Consider the following 20,754-nt stretch of genomic DNA (forward strand, 5'->3'; position numbering starts at 1 on the left):
TATTGCACGCATTATGCTACATCTATAAATGTGTTACATAATGTTACTCTGATTACTTTTTTACAATTTCTTTTTTACTGCATCATCATCGCAGCCCCTCGGCAGTTAGTATTTGAAGAAAAAAAAAGGCCTTTCAGAGAAGCTGTTTGCACATGTATGGTAGCTTTTAACTTTTTAACCTCATACAGTGTTATCAGTTTTATTTTTATTCTTTGCTTTTCATAACACAGTGCCAGTAATTCCATATGCAGAACATTACTTAGCCATGTCACACTCGCATGTATCAACACCATGTGCTAAGGAAACTCAGGATCACATTCATCATGATCACTAGTCAACATCTGCTCTGATTTTAACCTCCAACTCGTTGCTTTATCTTTAGATATCTGTACAACAGATGGTCTTGATTTTCCCACTGATTTATGTGATTCCTTGTTTTTATTGGACATGCTCAATTATCGTTAATTCATGTTTAGATCTGAACAGTGTCGATTAGTTGTTCTGGCATTATGTTGAACTCTGTAATTCAGTATTCAATTTGAATGAATCAACGTTACAACTTTATTAACAACACTTGTCTCTCTTAATGCTCTTCTTAGGAAAACAGCACAGCAGTGAGTTTTCCCGTTTAATTGCTCAGGTCAGAGGTCGTTTGGAAAATTCTAGGAGAACACAAATCAAGCAGGAAGGCGGAAAATCGTCCGAGGCATCGTGCTGCAGCGGTAAGGACCGCATTACTTCTCTCGGGAGTAGGCCTTCTAAACAAAACAAGTGAACTACAGACTAAGAGTGGATAATAAACAAAAGTAAAGAAAATTAGGTTCTGTTAGGTTCTGTTGCTTGTCGACAAAACTTAAGAATTGTTTTAATATGAATTAATTCATGCTCATTCAAATAGTTAGAAGGCAATGGATTCCAAGTCACAAGAACTAGTTTATGCTTGTGTATATATGAGATTACCAACAATACAGAACAGAGCAAAAAAAAAAAATCAGTTTTGACAAACATTTTTTTAATTTTTAAAGAACTATTTAAATAGTTGATCAGGCAACACACATTGTTCATTATTCTGTACATTTGTATTTGTTTGATACATATTGCTAGGCCTTTGTCTTTCAGCTGAAGACACGGTAGTCTCAAGCACAACCCAGCCCCCGGCTTCTTCGACATTAGATGTTGGCAACTATGAGAACACTGTTATAGAAGTTGGGTCAAGGTCACCAAGCCCTACTCTCAGCGAAGTGTCTGTCAGCAGGTAAATGCGCATTTTTAAACTTGCTTTTTTTTTGGCACAGACACTAACTGTGCCCTCTGAAGTACAGTAGAAATAAACTCTCAAAATGAGATTCAGGTTCATCTTGACTGCAAGAAAACATGGGTGAAAATGGCTGAATTCCTTTCTTAGAAAGTATGTCTTGGCCCTGTGCCCCATTTTGCTTCTTTGTCTGAGGTGCGTTGGGTAAGTAAAGAATTTAAATGAAATGGAATGCGGTTATGCTGGACAGTATACTCTTTCTAGAGAGACACATACAGATGTTTCATTATTTTCATTATTTCTTAAAAATGTGTAGTTTACCGTTAAGGCTAAAATAAATGTACTGGTTTTTAAGCGATTCTCAATTCGTGTAATTGTTCCCTAACGAAGGAGTTCATGGGTGAAATCAGCACATGGGTAGTCTCCATTCTTGTTTATCGCAATGGCAGCTCTGTGTCCTTTGGTTATTTATTTTATTTCTGTTATTTAGTTTGCTTCTGTTGCCTAGGGCTTTGGCCAGCAGCAGCATCTGCATCATTTAAACTCTATTCCAACAGATTGATTGTTTTTAGTACATCTGCCTTTCTTTCCTTGTGTGAAGCCCTTAGACATAATAATCCACCCTGAGCTTGATGCACGTCAGTATTTAGAAGGACTTGCGCAGACAGAGCAGTTGAGTGGATTGTAACAGCACAAACTGGATCCTTACTGACTATAGACCAGCAATATTCCATGTCATATCATGAAACATACATAAACATGGCTTGTTTTAATCCATCTTAGAGTTCTTGTTATATATCCTTTGGGCCTGACATCAGTTCAAGTCATTTTCTTAGTAAACCTCTACATTTTTTTACACACCTGGACTTTCTTTGCACAATTATTCCTCTGTCCCTAGCAGTAGGTTGAAGCGCTTTGCCAGAAGATCTCATGGCATACCGTCTCAGGGGGTCATTTTTATGAGATCCTTATAGGTCATTTCATAAGCTCTCAGTTAGATTGAGGTCTGGGCTAATCTCACTTTTCTGAAGGCTGACCCAGAGGTTGCTTGAGAGGTGAGTTTTGGGGTTATTATATTGGAAGACTTCATCTTTAATTTTCTGATGGACGATAACATCTTGATATTCGAAACTAGTCATTATCCCTTCAGTTTTGAATAAGGCGCCATTTATAGCTGAAGAGAATGAATGTTGTCTTTGCACCAAAAAATATCGTACAACTCAGAGATTGAGACATCTCAGAGAATGAACAACTCAAGTACTCACATACTGCATAACCTGTAGAACTGTATATTGCCCATGGAGAAAAGGCTGGCAATACCTCTCGATTACAAGCCACAGTATCTCTCAAAAGTGAGTACACCCCTCCTATTTCAGCAACCATTCTATTATGTTATATTATATGAAACTTGGATATTATTGTCTAAACAACTGGCAACAAAAGTGAGTACACCCTAATTGATAACAGCCATATGTGATGCAACCATGCAGTCCTACCCTGCACATTCATCAATCACATGCACACAGCATTTCTTGAATCTTGCATACAAAATAATGTAAAAAATAAAAAAATAAATTAACAAAATGTCCATCTTGGAGAGTATTCACATAAATTACAAAAACATTACACAAATGTATGTTTAAAACTCCATTTCTCTTCTTCATATTTATAATTAATTCCCATTTATTCCTGTTGTTTCCAACTTGGAATATTTCCCAAATTCCACAGATGAAGTCCCCATGGATAGTTTCCAGAAAACCCTATTCATTACTGTATGACGGATTTTGAAAGATTTGAGCAATAGTTTTCCTAAACGGATATACTTATTTTTCTTTTTCCAATTAACAGTGTGTGCACCAGGTATTAATGAATACACTGTATATTTTTGAATAATTTTGCATCAGTTAGTGGTGATTTAATATGATTGACCATGTCAGACATGCCTTTACTCTCTGAGAAAGTCTGGTTTTTTTTGCTATTCAAGTTGCCTGAGGTATCAGTAGTTAGATCGATTTTCTGCCTTCAGGGCAGTGGGGGCTCAGTGTTTAAGGCCCTGGGCTACTGATCAGAAGATTGTGTGTTCAAGCCCCAGTGCAACCAAGTTACCAGTGTTGAGCCCTTTAGCAAGACCTGTATAAATTGCTTTAAAAAAAAAAAAAAAAAAGGTCAAGAGAAGTAAGAAATCGGACAGATAAGCATCATACCCAAACCTTCTACTTCAGGTTGCTGTTAAGTTAGTTTGAGCTCATTAGCTATTAGACTATAACTGTGACCATGTTTTTTGGGGAGAATCTAGCAGCTCAACCACAGGGACATGCTCTGATTACAGTTTGGCCAGAGCATATAATATAAAACCATTTTTAAATTTAGTTACTTTTTTATTTAATGTAAAATGTATTCATAGAAAGTACAACATTGTATTTTTGGCATTAACCGTAGGATTTTGGGTGTATGCATTTATTTCAGTTTGATAATACCTCTGGCATTGACATTGAAGCCAAAATTCTGGTATCCTGACAGCCCAAACTGGCATGTGTGAGTTTTCTTGACCTGTTGCATATTTTAACTTGACTATTTCTCTCTTTAACTGGTGTTTTAAAGAATTTGTAGGTTAGAGGCGAAAGGAAAGTGACTGTATTGCACGCCATGCTTTTAAGTGCACCATTTTGAATTATCTAATAGCAGTACTATTTCCAGGTTCTAAGCTTTGAAGCCTTGTGTCCTTAAATGGTGAAATGATCAATGGAACATAGCGCATTTTATGCCATAGCACCTTTTTTCTTTTCGTGCTACACCATGCTGCTCTAAAGTCTTAAAATACCTCTTAATGACTTTTTAATAAGAAGAGTGTTTCATCTGTAGCTTACATGACTGACCGGTTCACCATTGTTGGTATGCACATACATGACATACGCAAGTGTTCACAGCAACGTAATTGGCAGCTTGTCGCAATCAAAGCTGATGTGACAATTTAGAAACATTTTAGCATTGTAGTATTGAAACTGGTCCTGTTTTGTTCGATACACTCTGTATTCATGTCCTAGTCTTTTGAGGGTAGAGTAAGAGGGTAATCTTTTTTTTTTTCTCCCCATCCTGTCCAGTGCATTGGCTCCTATATCTCTGTCTGCAGTGAATATTAACAGCTTTTGAATTGCATGGTCTAGAACTCGTTTAGGTATGGGAACAATCTGATTAATTGTTTTTTTAGCATCCGGCGCTCTGTCAGTTGCCATACTGATAAGAGATGACCCCCAAAAAAAAAAAAAAAAAAGTGAGAGGAAAGAGGTGATCTGTGTTCCCTTAGCGTGTCAGTCACTTTCTCATTTTCTCTCACACTCTCATTTGGACTGGTGTACAGTGTGCTGAGTAGCAATTAACGTTCCATTGAAATGACTGTAGAATCTCAAAATGATCAAATCAGTATTAGGATGTAATGTGGTAGCATCATAGGAATTTGATCATGCGCTCTTTAGACGATAAAGCGAATGCGCATTATTTGTGCCACCCGCGAACCCAGGGCTTATCCCCTCTATTGACGTGCGTGTTCAGGCGACGCTGGTGGATTTAATCTACCATGGATTATCAGGTTTTGTCAGCTAGAGTGCACAGTGTCATTAAAGCTAAAGGGGAGATAAGTCATGCTGAGAAATTCATGTGAATATATCGGAGATTCTACCTTTCACTTCTGTAGTTGCTGATGATATAATTTATAATGGGGAATTCAATTAGCCAACAATGCAAACTTTGGTTGCAGACTACTGGGCCCCCACTGCGAACTAACATGTTTACAACTCATTGTGGATTAAGAACATCAGAAACACTGATCTGAATTTGTCCAGAAGTCCTGAGGAGTAAATGCACCCCAAACGATTCCTTCTCATAAAATGCCAATGCCAATTTTGCTTATCAATCTGGCATACACACAAAATGGATATTACATCCTATTAGAGTGTAAATGATGTTGACTGTGCTGTTAAATATCTTTTATTAAATGATTTATTTCATTTGCACTTTCAATATAATTTTTTTTTCCCTGACAAAGAATAAATGGCTTATAGTCATCCTTTAATCATCACCACTTTCACTGCTCATATCTTTCCTTTTTTTCTTTTTTTATGTCTCCATTATCTCTTTGCAGATATTAATGTGTTTCTGCATTTATGAATACTTTTGCCAGGATTTTTACTGTTTATGCTTAATGGTTCAGTTTGTTATTAAAACGCTCAACATATGTGACTATTACTCTTGAACATTTGTGAATGATATGGCAGCAGTCAATGCCATCATTTACGATGAACTGATGTTGATTATTTTATTCACTGTTTCGGAAACAATGCACTGTACAGCTGAAGGTGTGTGACCTGCAGTCCCGTTAATGGAAGTAAGCCTTGGACACGGTTCCTCTTGCTGTGGGAATCATCGACCTGTTTATACCACATAATTACTTTAGGGAATGTCTTTGCATAATTGATCAAAGTCATCAAGCTAAGATAGATTGCTTCCCTTTTGGGATGGTGTGTAACCTACATCGCTGCTTTTTGTTTTGGAATTTGTTTGGGGTGTAATATATTTAACTAGATTTTAGATAACAGATCATATATAATAAGAGCGTTTTATAAACACAGAGGTAATACAATCTGTCTAAATCCCTACTAAATCCCTAACGAGTCATCACGTTAATACTTTTAATAATGTTTACATGACATAAAACTAATTAAAGGAAATCTAGTCAACAGGGCTGACTGGATTAGTCATTGAGGACTTTCTCACAGATCTTGATTGATCTAGGTATTAGTCAGAACAACAGTGATTCTCATGTCTTAATGAGATCGAGCCGGTGGTGAGACAGAGCCTGTCACGGATGGACTTTTTACTACCGTTTTTTTAAATTTGGGCAGTAATGTTTTTTTTTCCATTGACTATCTTGCTAATGTAGAGGTATATCAGGTATGTTGAGTGGAATTAAAACGAATTCTCAAAAAAAAAAAAGAACATTTGCGGGTAAATAATAGATCTTCTGGATAGTTTTGGTTAATTGATATGGAAAAATAAACGATATTTCAGTTTATGTAGGTGTGAAGCTAAAAGGTTTTTAAAGGCAATCAGACAGTTAGATGGATTTTCAGAGATGTTCTTCAGCATCCGTAGAAATGACAGATTGAGAGCGGGAAATGATTTTGCTTGTGCATATGGATTTTCCTCGTGCACCAGCGCTTGTGTTTCGCACAGTGGATATTTTGTTTATAACCACCACATCAATTACAGCTGCAATGTGTCATGTGTGCGAACGTTAATAAAGCACGGGTTTTTCAAGATACACAACCCAAATAACAGCCACGTGCCCAGTCTGTTCTTGCGATCTGCATCACCCTAAAACTATGACTTTAACTAACTTTTTGAAGAATTAAGTCGTTCAGAAAACATGCATGCTTCTTTTGGTTTATATGAAGCATACTACGTAATTAAACAGTATGTTTATTTACTTTAACCAAACAAATATAAAAAAAATAAAAACAATCCCTCCTCAGCATGAATAAGAGCTTTACACACACTAGATGGATTTTTAGAGCTGTTCTTCAGCATCCCTAGAAATGACAGATTGATAGATTGTGAGCTTTGTCTACCTTAAGGCATCAATAGACCTAGTATTGCCACCACAGTTGTGTTTTGTGGGATGTCGTCGAACCTAATCATACTGAAATTCTGCTCTTTTCGTATATGTGCATTTAGTAGTGTATTTTTTTTCCCCTCTCTTATTTTCCACACATTAAAAATAGTTTTAAGTTGGCCTCATTTACTCAGTAAAACCTGTTTTCCAGCTGTATTTCTGAAGGAAATAATTGTCAAATCCGTTTTTAATTTACTCTGCAGGGTTTTCATTATAGTGGCAAAGGAAATTGGAGTGGAGAAGTGGAAATTTTATGCAGATCAATTTGGCTTTATTCGATGCTATTTGCATTCGTGTTCTATGAAGCACTTGGATGTTTAACTCGGTTTTTGAATTTGTGTTGTTTTACAAGTGCAGTATTTTATAAGATGTAGACTGATTAAGCCAAGGTTAATGAATGAGAAATAAGGTAATTTTTTTGTTTGTTTGTACCACACATTGGCTGCTTTCTTTGACTATTACTAACACTGTTTTCTAAAGACGCTTCTTTTTTCTTACAGAAAGTGCAGAGGCAGAGAGAGCGGTACAGAAAAAAGGAAAATATGATCTCGTCATCTCTGTGCTCATCCGAAACATGCAGTTTGACACCCAGAAGTGCAATAGTAAAGATTTGGGAGATCTATAATAGGATATACTGTAAATAAAAGCCCAAGGCTGGTGATGGTTGTATTTTAGTCAGTAGGAATAGAATTAAAAGTGTGTGTAGTGTTTTCATCTTTTTTATTCTTTCTCTCGTTTTCTTATTGTCCCCTCTCACTTTTCTCCCATGTTGTGCTAGGAAACCTTGGGTTCTGGCATTTGTATGGTATGCGACACATACCACCTACCTAAATATTGTTGCAGACCAAGTTAGCAACAGTATTCCCTAATGGCAGTGGTGTTTTTCAGCATATGCCACAGTGAAAATTGTTCGAGAATGGCTTGAGGAACATGACAAGTGTTGCTTGATGGGATTTAAATCTGGCATTTGAAGGCCAAGTCATCTGTGGGACTTGCTGGACAAACCAGTCAAATCCATAAGTGCTCCATTATGCAACAGGTTTTAAAGGATCTGCTGACGTCTTGGTGCCAGAGACCGCAGCACACTTTCAGAGGTCTTGTGGAGTTCATGCCCTAATGGATCAAAGCTGTTTTGGCAGTACAGGGGGAACTAGACAATATGAGGCAGGTGCATTTAAAGTTCTGCCCGAGCAGTGTGCACACATAAGATTGAATAAAATAGCATAACTTGCTAAATAATGTGATATGGTGATGCAAAAGTATAACAAATGTTATCTAAAAATGATATATACATATCTAAAATTAGGCAGCATGATTTGTTGTTCTTTAGAATGACAAGAAAGAATTACTAATGGTTTTAAAAGGGAACGGCAACTTATTTTTTGTAGCATTGAATTAATGTAAAAACAACTGTGTCAACAAAAAACACAGATTTCTAAAAGACAATGTGCTAACAGCCCAGGAATGCGAAGGCTAGCCTGTAACAACTGGTAAAGAGGAGTGATGAAAAAGATGAGAACATGTAACTTTAGTAACACTGGCAGGCAGCCGATCAAGCTAATGATATTTGAAGTTCCAGTCAGTCTGTTTGGGCCTGCACACTGCCGGCATAAAGAAAACAAAGAGTGTTCATGCAAGCAGGCGCAATAGTTAAGAAGCAGTTTCGGATGCTTGTGCATATGGACTTTTCCTCGTGCACCAGCGCTTGTGTTTCGCACAGTGGATATCTTGTTTATAACCACCACATCAATTACAGCTGCAATGTGTCGTGTGCGAACGTTAATAAAGCACGGGTTTTTCAAGATACACAACCCAAATAACAGCCACGTGCCCAGTCTGTTCTTGCGATCTGCATCACCCTAAAACTATGACTTTAACTAACTTTTTGAAGAATTAAGTCGTTTAGAAAACATGCATGCTTCTTTTGGTTTATATGAAGCATACTACGTAATTAAACAGTATGTTTATTTACTTTACCCAAACAAATTTAAAAGAAAATGTACAAATGTTAAACTTTATTTTCATAAAACAATCCCTCCTCAGCATGAATAAGAGCTTTACACACACTTGGCACCTGGATGGTTCCTTTCTTCAAACACTCAGCTGAAATACTTTGCCATGTCTCTTGTAAAACTTTTTTAGAGGTGCTCTTTGTTAGTTGAATATTCCTTTCTGGGTTTGTGATCCAGTTCATCTCAGAGCAGTTCAACAGGATTTGAGTCTGGTGACTGGGCAGGCCAATCCGTGATAGCTAACATTCTAGATGCCTGTTTATATACCTCTAAATACTGCTTGCTGATTTTGGACATATGCTTTGTATAGTTCAATAAGCTGCAAGCCAGACAGAATTGAATGCATTCAAGTTTGGAATAGTAGCCATGTTGGTATTCCTTTCACCAGTTAACTTTTATGTAATGAGTTTGCATGTTCTTCAAACAGAACCTTGTAAAGTGCAATGTAGCTACATGTATTTATTTAATAACATAAATAAATCCTAATTAAACCTACTGTTCTTGTTGATTTTTTTAATGTAAAAAAAATGGTTAAGTTACTTAATTTGTTGTATATAAAAGATAAAACAACTACCGTAATTTCTGGACTATTAAGCGCACTCAAATATAAGCTGCACCCACTGAATTTTACATAGATTTTTATTTTGAACATAAATAAGCCGCACCTGTCTACACTGAAACTAATGAACTTTACACAGGCTTTAATGAAAGACAGTGTCTGTTATACGGTGTAACGGGTGAAATATTTTGTGGCTCCTTTAAGAGCAGAGCAGTATTTTGGGAATAGCCTGCCGCCGCATTTTTCCGGTATTACTGCATATGTGCAAGACCGAGGAATATGTCCTTATTATTTTCTGATGCTTATTTCTTTGACTAACCCGTAACGCTCTTGCCAAGAAAAAATAAAAAAGCACGAGTTTTGGAAACCTGTCTGTGCTTGTATGATTTCTGTTGCAACGGGAGTTAGTGAGCTCTCCCTTCACCCTGACTCAAATACGTTACGACTTGTATCTAAACAGTAGCCGACCAAGAAAGTCATTGTTCACTGTCTTCCTCCTTACTTTTACAACAATTTCTCTCTAGAGTTTTTTTTTTTGCCATCGTCATGCGTTTAAAAATCACCATCGGTGAAGCTTTTCTACCGATGCCGTGCCGCTCAGAACACAGGTGAAGTGCGTTTTTTTTCATGCCCGGTTGTTTTCAGCGTGATGAATGATTCGCATTTCCTGTTGCCAGTCCGAGTAAACAGCAGATCAAACGTCAGAGGAACCTCATCCATATTTACGATGTGGTGCGGCCCGATTCAGCGGGAGCGTGATTTAATATAAAGAGTTTCATTGGTTCACCAATTTTATTGGTCTAATGTTATGGTGCTCAGTTTTTTGGCGTGAAGTTTGTGAAACCGGAAAAACCCAGGAAAAATCCATAAATAAGCTGCTTTGTTTAAGTCGCGGGGTTCGAACCGTGGGAAAAAAGTAGCGGCTTATAGTCCGGAAAATACGGTAGATAAAAGAATAGGTGTTTCCAAACATTTGACAGGCACTGCGTATATGTTGCATTTTAGAATTTCATTTTTATGTACTTGAATTTTGAAACTTTGGTGTATGTGCTTTTATTGAAATCATTATTAGGCATATTCCCTCATTCACATTCACACTTCCAGGTTTTTACCTGCTTTGCATTTTTATTCTTATTCTCCAGTGTTGCATTTTTGCCCCAAACCATGTTTCTTTAACTGCCTCATTGACATTTGAATGCCGCATGCTTCATTTTATTACAATACTGATTCCTAATCAGTTATGATGGTCATATCAAAATGCATAAAAAAATCACAGAGGATCCATTTAATGCTGTGTGGTTGAGGTCTACAGTATTTGAGTTTCAGTGTTGTACACTATATAGTTTGTTAGTGACCACAAAACAGGCTTTGGAATCACATAACAGTGAGGTTTATCTCTTTACCCTGCACTTTATCGTGCTTGTTAGCCATTGGAAATAATCACATTGGCTTTAAGCAGGATTATGCAATGGGATTTGTCCAATTACTGTGATTGGTGAAAAGCATTCTTCTGTTCCAATGCCAAATCAACTTTTTTTTAATATAATGAACTGTACACTGACTTTGGATCCTTTAAATACAGTTTGTGACATAGTTAACACATTTGCTGTTTATTCTGTCTTTTTATTTAATCTGTTTTTCACCCAGCTCAGACAGGGTATTATATAGTGCTAATATAGATTAAGCATGTGTGTTTATGACATGATTGGCAGTTATTAGTGTTTGCACAACCACTGTCAGTGAATACACTGTCTATATAGTCCTTAATTCTTCATGCTTTCTATCTATTTTAGGTCTCTAGGGTTGAGGACAGTCAGGTTTTGAAGAGTTTGTTAGATACTTTTAAAGCTACTTTTTTCTTTTAAAGCAGCAACAAAAAGTAGTATTATTGGATGGCCGTGTGCACTGCTGTAGGAATATATAATTAATCACCTTCAGTTGAACAGTGACTGTATGCTAATACTATTTTGAAGAGATTTCTATGAAAATAGAAGTGTTTGTTCTTATTTTAGCTTGTTGAAATTCTGCTGCTTGTGTTTTTATTGCACTTAATGAGTTTTCACACGAAATCCCAGAATTGTCACAGGAGACACACATACGCACAAGTTTATTTAACAGGATTGGTCTTCTTGAAGAGTATCAGCACTTTTTATTCTATGTCTGAACTGGATGTGATTGAGCGACTCTCTGTGTCGTTCCGTCACTATTTTCTGAAGCCGGTCCACTGCCGAGCTGCCGCCCGATGTGCTGCAACACCTTTTCAGCACGGATGGTAAATGAGCCTCCCTATTTTCTAGCAACGTTTGACAGTTTCTTGTGGCGGTTTGTCTTTCCCATATCAGTCTCCTGATGGGTGGGTGTCTGTCACAGCACTACAAGTAACTACGGCTCCTGTGAGGTACCGTGTTCTAGCATTGTATGTGAGATGTCTGGAGTTTAAACATCCAATTCCACATTTAGTTTACATTTGCTGTTCTTATAATCTCCACTCTGGGATGTGGTGAGGAGGCCCGGGGTGCAGCTTTCAGTTAGAGGTCAGCGTTCCAGTTCACCCCATAAGTGTTCAGTATGGCTGAGATCAGAGCTCTATAGCAGGTTACTCAAGATCTTTTACTCCAACCCATGTAAACGATATCTTCATTGAGCTGATGTTATGCACAGGCGCATTGTTATGCTGGAACAGGCTGCCGCAGCCAAAGACATCCTATACAATTGCGTGTTGTGGTTGTCACAGTTTAGAGAAGAACCACATATGGCTGAAAAAAGTCAGGTGTCCCAATACTTTTGTCCATATAGTGTACAGTCAACCACCTGATATTTTGAATTTGCGGCTCGGAAAATTCACTGGTTCTCATTTGGAATCTAACTAACAGCAATTTTTCGGATTTTCTTAAAATTCGTGGGAATCCGCAGTGGGTCCGAATGTTCAGGAATGTTAGGAATAACATTTTAAACTGTGTATTTGGTCAAATACTGTACACATTTTTAAAGTGACATAATGTCTAGATGAATTTACTAAGGTACCATATGGGTGTGTCCAAAATTCTCAGATTTTCTGAACTCGCGGCAGGTCTTAGAACGTAACCCCCGCAAGTTCCGGGGGACCACCGTGGTTCACTTTTTAGTGGACAACCAAGCTTGCTTTGGATAAACAATTAGGCTATAATAGAGTGCTTGTGCAAAATTACTGGCCTGCAAAATCATTGTCACAGCGTTCAATTGTACTCTGTAGCATCAACTTCAAGGTGTAAACACTCGGCCACTTTCAAGTGTATCGGAATCACAGATACTCTTGACCAGCTGCTGTTTTTTGCAAACTGGATTGCCAGCTTTAGTTGCACAGTTGTTTAACAGCTCTCGATCTCTCTCTTGTTTGTTGTGTATAATTTATGCAGAAAGGGCAGCTTGCTCTCCCTAGCGATCTCTCCTACTGTGAGAAGACCGAGCACAATGTCTGTTCTGCTCTGTTAAATTGTGTTTCACCAAAAAAACCAAACTTACATAATACATAGATCCCATACATAATCCTTAACATTTAAATGGATTTGCTGCTTCTTAATTACACCTAAACCTGTTTAAAGCCTCATCAGGCTTTTAGGGTTGTACTAATATATAGTATGTAACATTGGGATGCTCTGGTTTGTTAAACTATTCACTCTCGTCTGCGTTATCCTCCCCTGTTACAGTTAAGTGATTTTATTATTCAGGATTATACTGTCAAATTTCATGGCCACGTTTGAATGTAAGGCCATCGTAATTTTCAACATGTACATTTTTCTACTTGTTGTCCTTGTCACATACTTCCACAGTCTCTTCTCCTAGTCTAAGCAGTGTCGCTGTTTATGCCGCTCAGATTTTTTCTTTTCCCTACTCAGATTTGCTTGGCACCTGCTCAAAATTATGCAGTAATCATCTTTTATTTTATTTTTTTTGCAAACCTTAAAAACTTGGCATTTTACAACTTTCAAAACGTAAGCACCTGTAAATCCCTTTAAACACAATAATTGAACGATAGGTATACACCTTTCTCTCATTCCTTTTCCCAGTTCACCCCCGAGCTTCAAGCCTTCAAATCAGCAGTGTGTTTAAAAAAAAAAAAAAAGAAAGAAAGAAAAAAAAAATCAAAACACCTTACTGGTATGCATGGTATAACTTGTCCATCACAATCTGTGCCGCCTACTCGCTTTGTTGTTCCACCATAGTTAATGTAATAAAGTACCAGAACCCTTTTTTATTTATTAATAACCTATCACCAATTTTTTTTTCCCCTTGAAAACACTTCAGCCCACGGTTTCTGATTATACATTACATTTTTCACAACACTTATAACAAATGTCCTGCAGGAACTCACACCAATTGAAAAACAAGCAACAATTATTCATATTATTTAGATTTATGAATGGCACAGAATTGAGACTATAAGAAGCGATGCAATCCCTGATTATGCCATTATCGCTTTGTTTAAGGAAACCTTCTATAAAATGGCTCTTAACACATTCGTTTGCCTCAGGCTCTGTGCCATTACATGCAGAAAACGGCTGCAGTCACAACAAATCAGATTTAGATCCTGCTGATGTAAATATCTATCGGCCAATCTAGAACTCACTTCTGATCGTTAAACCTTTTGGAAAGAAGCAGTGCCACCCAAGTGCAGGGAACAGATATCTTTTTGAACACTTTCAATCAGATTTCCATCACCACTTCAGCACTGAGACTAATCATCTGTGGCTCCTTAACACATTACCTGTTTTTGACTTTTGGCCTTGTGTTCTCTTTGCACCATATTTGGTCTGTCTTTTTTTGGCTTGTATTACCCTTAATGGTTCATGTCCAGACTTAGATATACAACCTTTTATAGATATTCTACAGTAAATCCCCCACTGTTCTGGTCACTTGGAGAACTTCTTGGAGATGTCTTCTGTGAACTCATAATTTACATTTAACTGCTCCTTGGGTACATAGTTCACCATCGTGTCCTGAGCTTTCACTGTTATACTGATCACAGTTGGATTTATATTTCAAGGCAAAATAAATAATTAAATAAGTCCAAGCGTTTAATGACAAATCATTAAGCTTAATGATCAAATTAGCAAGAATTTAGCACATACTGTAGATCTCTCCCTGCTTTATCAATCCTGGTTTCATTTATGAGCTTGTTGATAAACTGCATCAGGTGTGACTGATAGATTTATCATGGAAAAAATAGAGTTCCAGACAATATTTAAAAAATATTTTCTGTTCCTCTGATATGTTAGCTTGTTGTGTGTTCAATTTATGTCAAAACGTTTAAATCATTATCATGATTTTGGCTTTGTGGACATAAAGACTATAGTAGTGATTTTTTTCCTTTCTTGCTCCCCCCCTTACAGTTCACTGCAGCAAAAGAAAACAAGTGAATAGTGGCACATTTGCTCTATAAATGTATTTGTTTAATTCTTGCTAATTTCCTGAACAACGATTTGTTGTTGAAACCATTAAGATATTCAAATATGCCGTTTTTGGTTAAGTCATTTTTCCGTTCATTTTCAGTTTTAGCCCTGATATGTTGTTTTTCCACAACTGTTTATTAGGATCTGGAAGAGATCCAGTTTTTTTTCCACTGACGAAACAAATCACATTTGATAGGTCTGCCTGGTTAGTTACTCATTCTGATCTGTGTATTGACCCTGAAGGAGTCCAGTTTAAGTTGTCTGAAAGTGCTTGTATTCTTGTCATTGTTATGCCTCTGCCAATAGGTGCTGGAAGTGTAATGCATTCTGAGGTCCTCATCCGCACAATATCTCAAAAATGAGAAAATGTATATTTTTTAATATGGAATTATTATTGTTTCAATAATCATAATGTTTTTAGAATTGCTCCAGAAAGGGTTAAAGTGTCTCAATGGTAGTTTAGGCGTACTGATTTAATAACAAGTAGGACTAGAGTTTGTATTGAAATCTAATTATAAACACAACAGTTCACTAACTATGACTTCTTTCTCCAAACCTTCATCAACAGTTGTGTCTGCACGTTATACATTTGCTGACCATCTGCATCCCTGTAACCCTGCCCTCACACCTAAATCCTCTAGATTGACTGTGGTGCTTTGTTTTCATTGGGCTTCAGTATGTGGCAGAGCATTATAGCTTCCAAGTTTTGTAAATCCTTTCCTCAAAATCGTCTTTGGTCTATTCCTGCTGGACGAAAAGCCAAGCCCACATCTGTTCACTCAGTGTGGTTAATTAGATGCAAATTTATTGAAATAGAACTGTGTAACCACGCACCTGCCTTTTTGCCTTCTATGGCCATTTGTTTGCATGCAATCCTATTTTTATTTTATTCTTTGTTTTCCCTCCCAACTCTATTGTGTCCTTTTATTCACAGTTCTGTGTACTTAAATGCTTTATCAGTGAGACATATTTGCCACAATGGCACCTCTTGGTTTCTGTTTTGGATTTTGTAATGTGTTCTTGAGTTTTATTCATGTATGATGCAGTATAAAAATGCATATAATTACTTCAGATATAACGAGACAACTCATTTCTGCCTGATACAGGTATTGCTACTGACATTTTCTGTTTCAGCACAATTAAATGTTATTTACCTAAAGCATGTAAATTGTGTTTACATAAAAATCACTTACAAAGTCAATATTTTAAAGTGTAAAAAAAAAAAGGAAAAATATAAATTTTCCATAAAAGAAAGACCCATTTTTTATTTTATTTTATTTCAATCTTTGCCATTTGTTACTGGATTTTATATCCAATATCCCTTATTTGATATTAGATATTAATACAATAATTAAGATTTTTATTAGTATTCTTTCAACTAAGAACTACTGCTTATATCCAGCACTTTCTGTGCAAGACTTAAAAAAATAAATAAACTGGAACACTAGTAGGCTTGAACCATCATATATCTCGTTACTAATATATTATTATTTCAGCATGTGTAAGTTTTCCATGTGGTTCGTTGCCATTTCATAAACGCTCCAAACTGAACCGTGTTCCAATCCTGAAAGTGCAATAATTCAAGTTGCTCTGAACTGCAGGAGACGCTGCGCCGTCCAGTGGAATCTTACTTTTTGGCCTTAGCTAAAATAAAGTAGAAGATCTTCAGCTCCTCATGCATAATTCAGTTTGCTGTCTAAACCTCTGACTCCTGAATAATAAAAGCTTTGTTGCTGTTGTTGTGTTGTGAATTAAGAATAGAACTTATATTTGCACATCAGAAAAGCAATTCAGATGAATTATTTACATTTATGCATGGTAGAATGTGACCAGTAATACACGATAGGCTTATAGGAGAATTCTGCAAAACTCTGGGTAGAATGTATATGTATAATCACTAAATAGAAATTATTATAGGATACTGCTTAAATTATGAGATGTTTATCTAGATCCTGGTTCACCTAAAATGAGTAAATTGCAGTGAATATATCGAGCGTAAGAGTGGTCTTTGGTACAACGTGAAACAGGAGAACAGAGCTTTATGATAATGATTTGATTAGTTTCAATTATTTATTTATTGTTACGAGCTAATCCGATTTTAAAACCGAAACTATGTTTTATAAATCCAGCTTTTGAATTTAAGTCAACAGTGAGTGGCTTAATGATTAACGTCCAGTAGCACTGACTCCCATTATGATGAAGTGCTTTAAGTGTCTAGTCAAGAGGCACATTCACTCTGCTCTGCCCACCTTACTGGACTAAATCCAATTTGCATACTGTTCCAACCACTCCCCCCATGATGCTATCTTCTACACTCTGCACTCTGTCCTCTCACATTTGGACACAAAGGACACATATATCAGAATTCAGCTCAGCATTTAATACAATCATCCCTCAGCAACTGGTAGGGAAACTTTCTCTACTTTTCTCTCCTGGCACTCAACACTCCACTCTGCAACTGGATTCTAGACCTCCTGACTGAGAGACCTCAGTCAGTGCACATCGGCAGCAGAACATCAGGCACCATAACACTGAACACAGGTGCCCCCCAGGGCTGTGTGCTAAGCCCACTGCTGTTCACTCTGCTCACCCACGACTGCATGGCAAAGTCAGAATCCAAACACAGTAGTGGGCCTCATCTGCAATGACGATTAAACGATTTACAGATTTACTATGGAGCGCGGCCTGGCCAGCTGCATCACTGTATGGTTCAGAAACTGCTCAACATCAGAACTCAAGACCCTACAGCGCATAGTGAGGACAGCTGAGAAGATCATAGGGGTCTCCCTCCCCTCTATTCAGGACCTCTTTAATACACCCTGCATACACAGAGCCTCTACCATTGTGAAGGATCCCTCTCATCCCTTTCCACAGTCTTCAAGACCATCAGGCACTACAAGGTTCTGCAACAGCTTCTTCCCCCAAGCTGTCAGAGCCCTAAACACCCTGGTGCCACCCATGACCTTGCTTTTTCCTCCTTAATTGTGCACTATGGATATGAATGGACATTAACACACACTCGCATTCAGCCACTTTACTAAGCATTAAAAATGCACGTTACCTTAGACATCTGCCCATTCTGTTAAGCATTACACACTGGACATTGCACATACTTATACATTGTGTACACTTGTACATACTAGACATTGCACGCGGTCACTCACTGTGCACTAGAAATTTACTTAAATCTGTTCTTACATTACCTACATCCCAACCTCGTATCTATCTCATATGTATCGCACCTTAACTCTGCTATGTCAACTCTTTATTTATTTATGTATAATGTTACTCTCACCTTGGTCTGTATTAATGGCATTTCTTTTTTTGTTTACTGTGTATGTGAAAGAATGATGACAAAGCTTGAGTTAAATGTAAAATTTTAGTTAAAGCAGCTTTTAAGCTGTTTGATAAATGAGTGTACAGTTTTCTACCACAGTTTAGTTTATTTTAAGTTAAAGGTCCAATATATTGTTGCTAGGAGTGCCAGGTAATCCTATAAATGGTGGCCAATAGGATTGAGTTTAAGTTGCCGAATTAATCCATAGCTAGGTGGGCATTACATGATTGTAATACACAAAACAGGGGACAACCACCTGATGTGTAGTGCATTGTAATTTCATTGGTGTTAAATTCTTGTGCTGTTATATTTCTCGTTATAGTTCTCATTTTACCGTTACATTAACCTGTGCCTTGGGCCATTTATTAAAATCACCATATTCTCTGCATCAGTTAATTTACATTCAAATTCCATAAATTTTCCTTGGTCAGGTAATAAGGAAATGTTTACAATTGCTGTCTCAGACTGCAAGCAACTGTGCCTTTATGTTACTAGGGTCTATAGGCAATAAAAAAAAATGGTGTTATACAGATGAACCTTGGCATAATTGTCTTTCAACCACTTTGATAACTTCACCAGTAAAGTACACCAGGTTGAGTTGGTGGATTCAATGTATTTTTGTTTTCTCTCAGTACACAGAAGGTGCACGGAAACTGAAATTCACCTGGGCCAGACCTACAATGTGACTGTCTTGATTTAATCTTAGGTTCTTCACTGTGTCTGTTTACTTTGGGAAAGTACTTGCAGGAGTGAATTGCTTGGAACTGTATAATCTGTGTGCTGAAACTAGTACTGCATTGCGATCAGACTCCTGATTTGTGTTAACTTGGACTTTCACCCACTAGACCGTTGCCTGTCCTGATTTAGTTCTTCTTCCCTGATCAGTGTATGTTGGTGTTTATCTAAAATGTTCCTGAGAGACAGACTGACAACAGTTCTCTGGTATTCATCAGCACAGGCATTCCCCAGGGATCTATTCATAATTAACATGTTGCTTACACAGTTTGTAAGTTTTCACTGTTACGCTGTTAACAACATGACCGCTAGCGTATTGCAGCGTTCTGGTCGTGGCACATTTCCGATGCACGCGTGTGAAGCTGCTCATGTGTGGACTTTTAATTTCCTGTTTTCTTGCAAGTCTCAGTCTGTAAATAATTTTTTTTCCCTGGCTTTATTTTGATCATCCTCCATGCTTGGTTTTGCTTCCTAACAAGTATTCTGTGTTCTGCTGTTTCTGCAGATCTGGATGTCATGGCATGTTCTTTGTTCTTTGATGTAGTTTGTATGTGTGCGTTGTCTGGATGACTCGCTATTGCTCAAAGACAAATGTCTCCTACAGGATATTATTTCCTAAATATATAGGTGTATGAGGGATAAAAGTGCTAAAAGTAAATAGATCATAAATGCAGACTGTCACTGATTAATCAAGTTTGGTTCTGCATCTTCATTTCATGGCCATGGTGAGGCAGTACTCCTGTAGGCTTATACGTTGCAGGGTCATGAACGCAGGTGTGTGTGTTTAGTAATATCTAATATTTAACATCGGAAAATTATGAGCGTTTGTAGTTTTATATTACTAAATGGAAAAAAGAAAAGGGAGATACTTTATTACAACTGTATATGTCTTTAAGTGGGGTTGTTTTTTGCCATCAAAAATGAATTCACTCACTGATTTCAGAGCTGAATCACTGAGAGGAAGAGAGATGCTGAGTGAATATTTAAAAAAGGAGAAAATGTGCTTAAAGACAGAATAATGGAGTAGCATGTGAATAAGGAGAAGCATGACTTATACAAAAATGTATTGTAACAGTATATGTATACTCTATCATTTGACGCTTTCAGAGTGACTGCATCTTTATAGGAAGACTTTTTCAATTTTTCTTTCCCTGCCTCAATTTTGCTTTCACTCGCTTTTCATTACTGGGGTGGCGATGCCTCCTCGCTCACCACCCCGCCTCTAGCCTTGCAATTTCCTCGCTTTGTCATGGCCTGAAAGTGGCTTTGTTCTATTTGTGTGCTTTTCATTAGTGCAACACAATATTGTAATCATCACACACACAGACCTGGAGTTAGACCCGCCCCCTTGTTCTTTTTTTCAATCGTGCCACATTCAGAAGGTGATTGATTGTTGCGAACTTGTGTTTGTGTAACTCTTGCATTACTTAAAAGTGCCTCAACATGGCTGAGTATATTTTTCTATTTTTATACTAGAGTTTTTATGGCATTGCATAGAGCAGCGCTTTGTGGAAAACGGGCACTTCTCTTAATCGCTTGAGCACTGATTGATGAAAGTGCTAATGGAAAGCATTCATGTCTGCAGTCCATCATCGACTAATTTTGTCTGCTACGGCAGCTCCTTCATCTTCCTCCATCTCGGATAATGGCTCCGCCTGCCCCTTCTTTGTTACTATAGATTAGCATTTGAAGAACCACAAAACACTTGAGACACAATAATCTAAGCGGACGGCTTCATTCCAAACACTTTCGATGTGTA

At 37.4% G+C, this 20,754-nt stretch overlaps 1 protein-coding gene across 5 annotated transcripts in view; it reads left to right on the forward strand.

Annotated features, from left to right (window-relative positions):
- Nucleotides 1-20,754, forward strand: part of rad18 (RAD18 E3 ubiquitin protein ligase) — a 60,815-nt gene that overhangs the window by 29,882 nt on the left and 10,179 nt on the right. For 3 of the 5 annotated variants that reach the window (XM_046851070.1, XM_046851061.1, XM_046851077.1), the window contains exons 11-12: nt 600-722; nt 1,120-1,255. In XM_046851070.1, coding sequence (XP_046707026.1) covers nt 600-722; nt 1,120-1,255 — 259 coding nt within the window. Of the gene's footprint in view, nt 1-599; nt 723-1,119; nt 1,256-7,423; nt 7,638-20,754 lie in introns of those variants that run through there. The other 2 variants (XM_046851057.1, XM_046851086.1) reach the window with 1 other exon arrangement.

The sequence above is a fragment of the Silurus meridionalis genome, chromosome 1, assembly GCF_014805685.1.
Source record: "Silurus meridionalis isolate SWU-2019-XX chromosome 1, ASM1480568v1, whole genome shotgun sequence".
Taxonomy (NCBI): Eukaryota; Metazoa; Chordata; class Actinopteri; order Siluriformes; family Siluridae; genus Silurus; species Silurus meridionalis.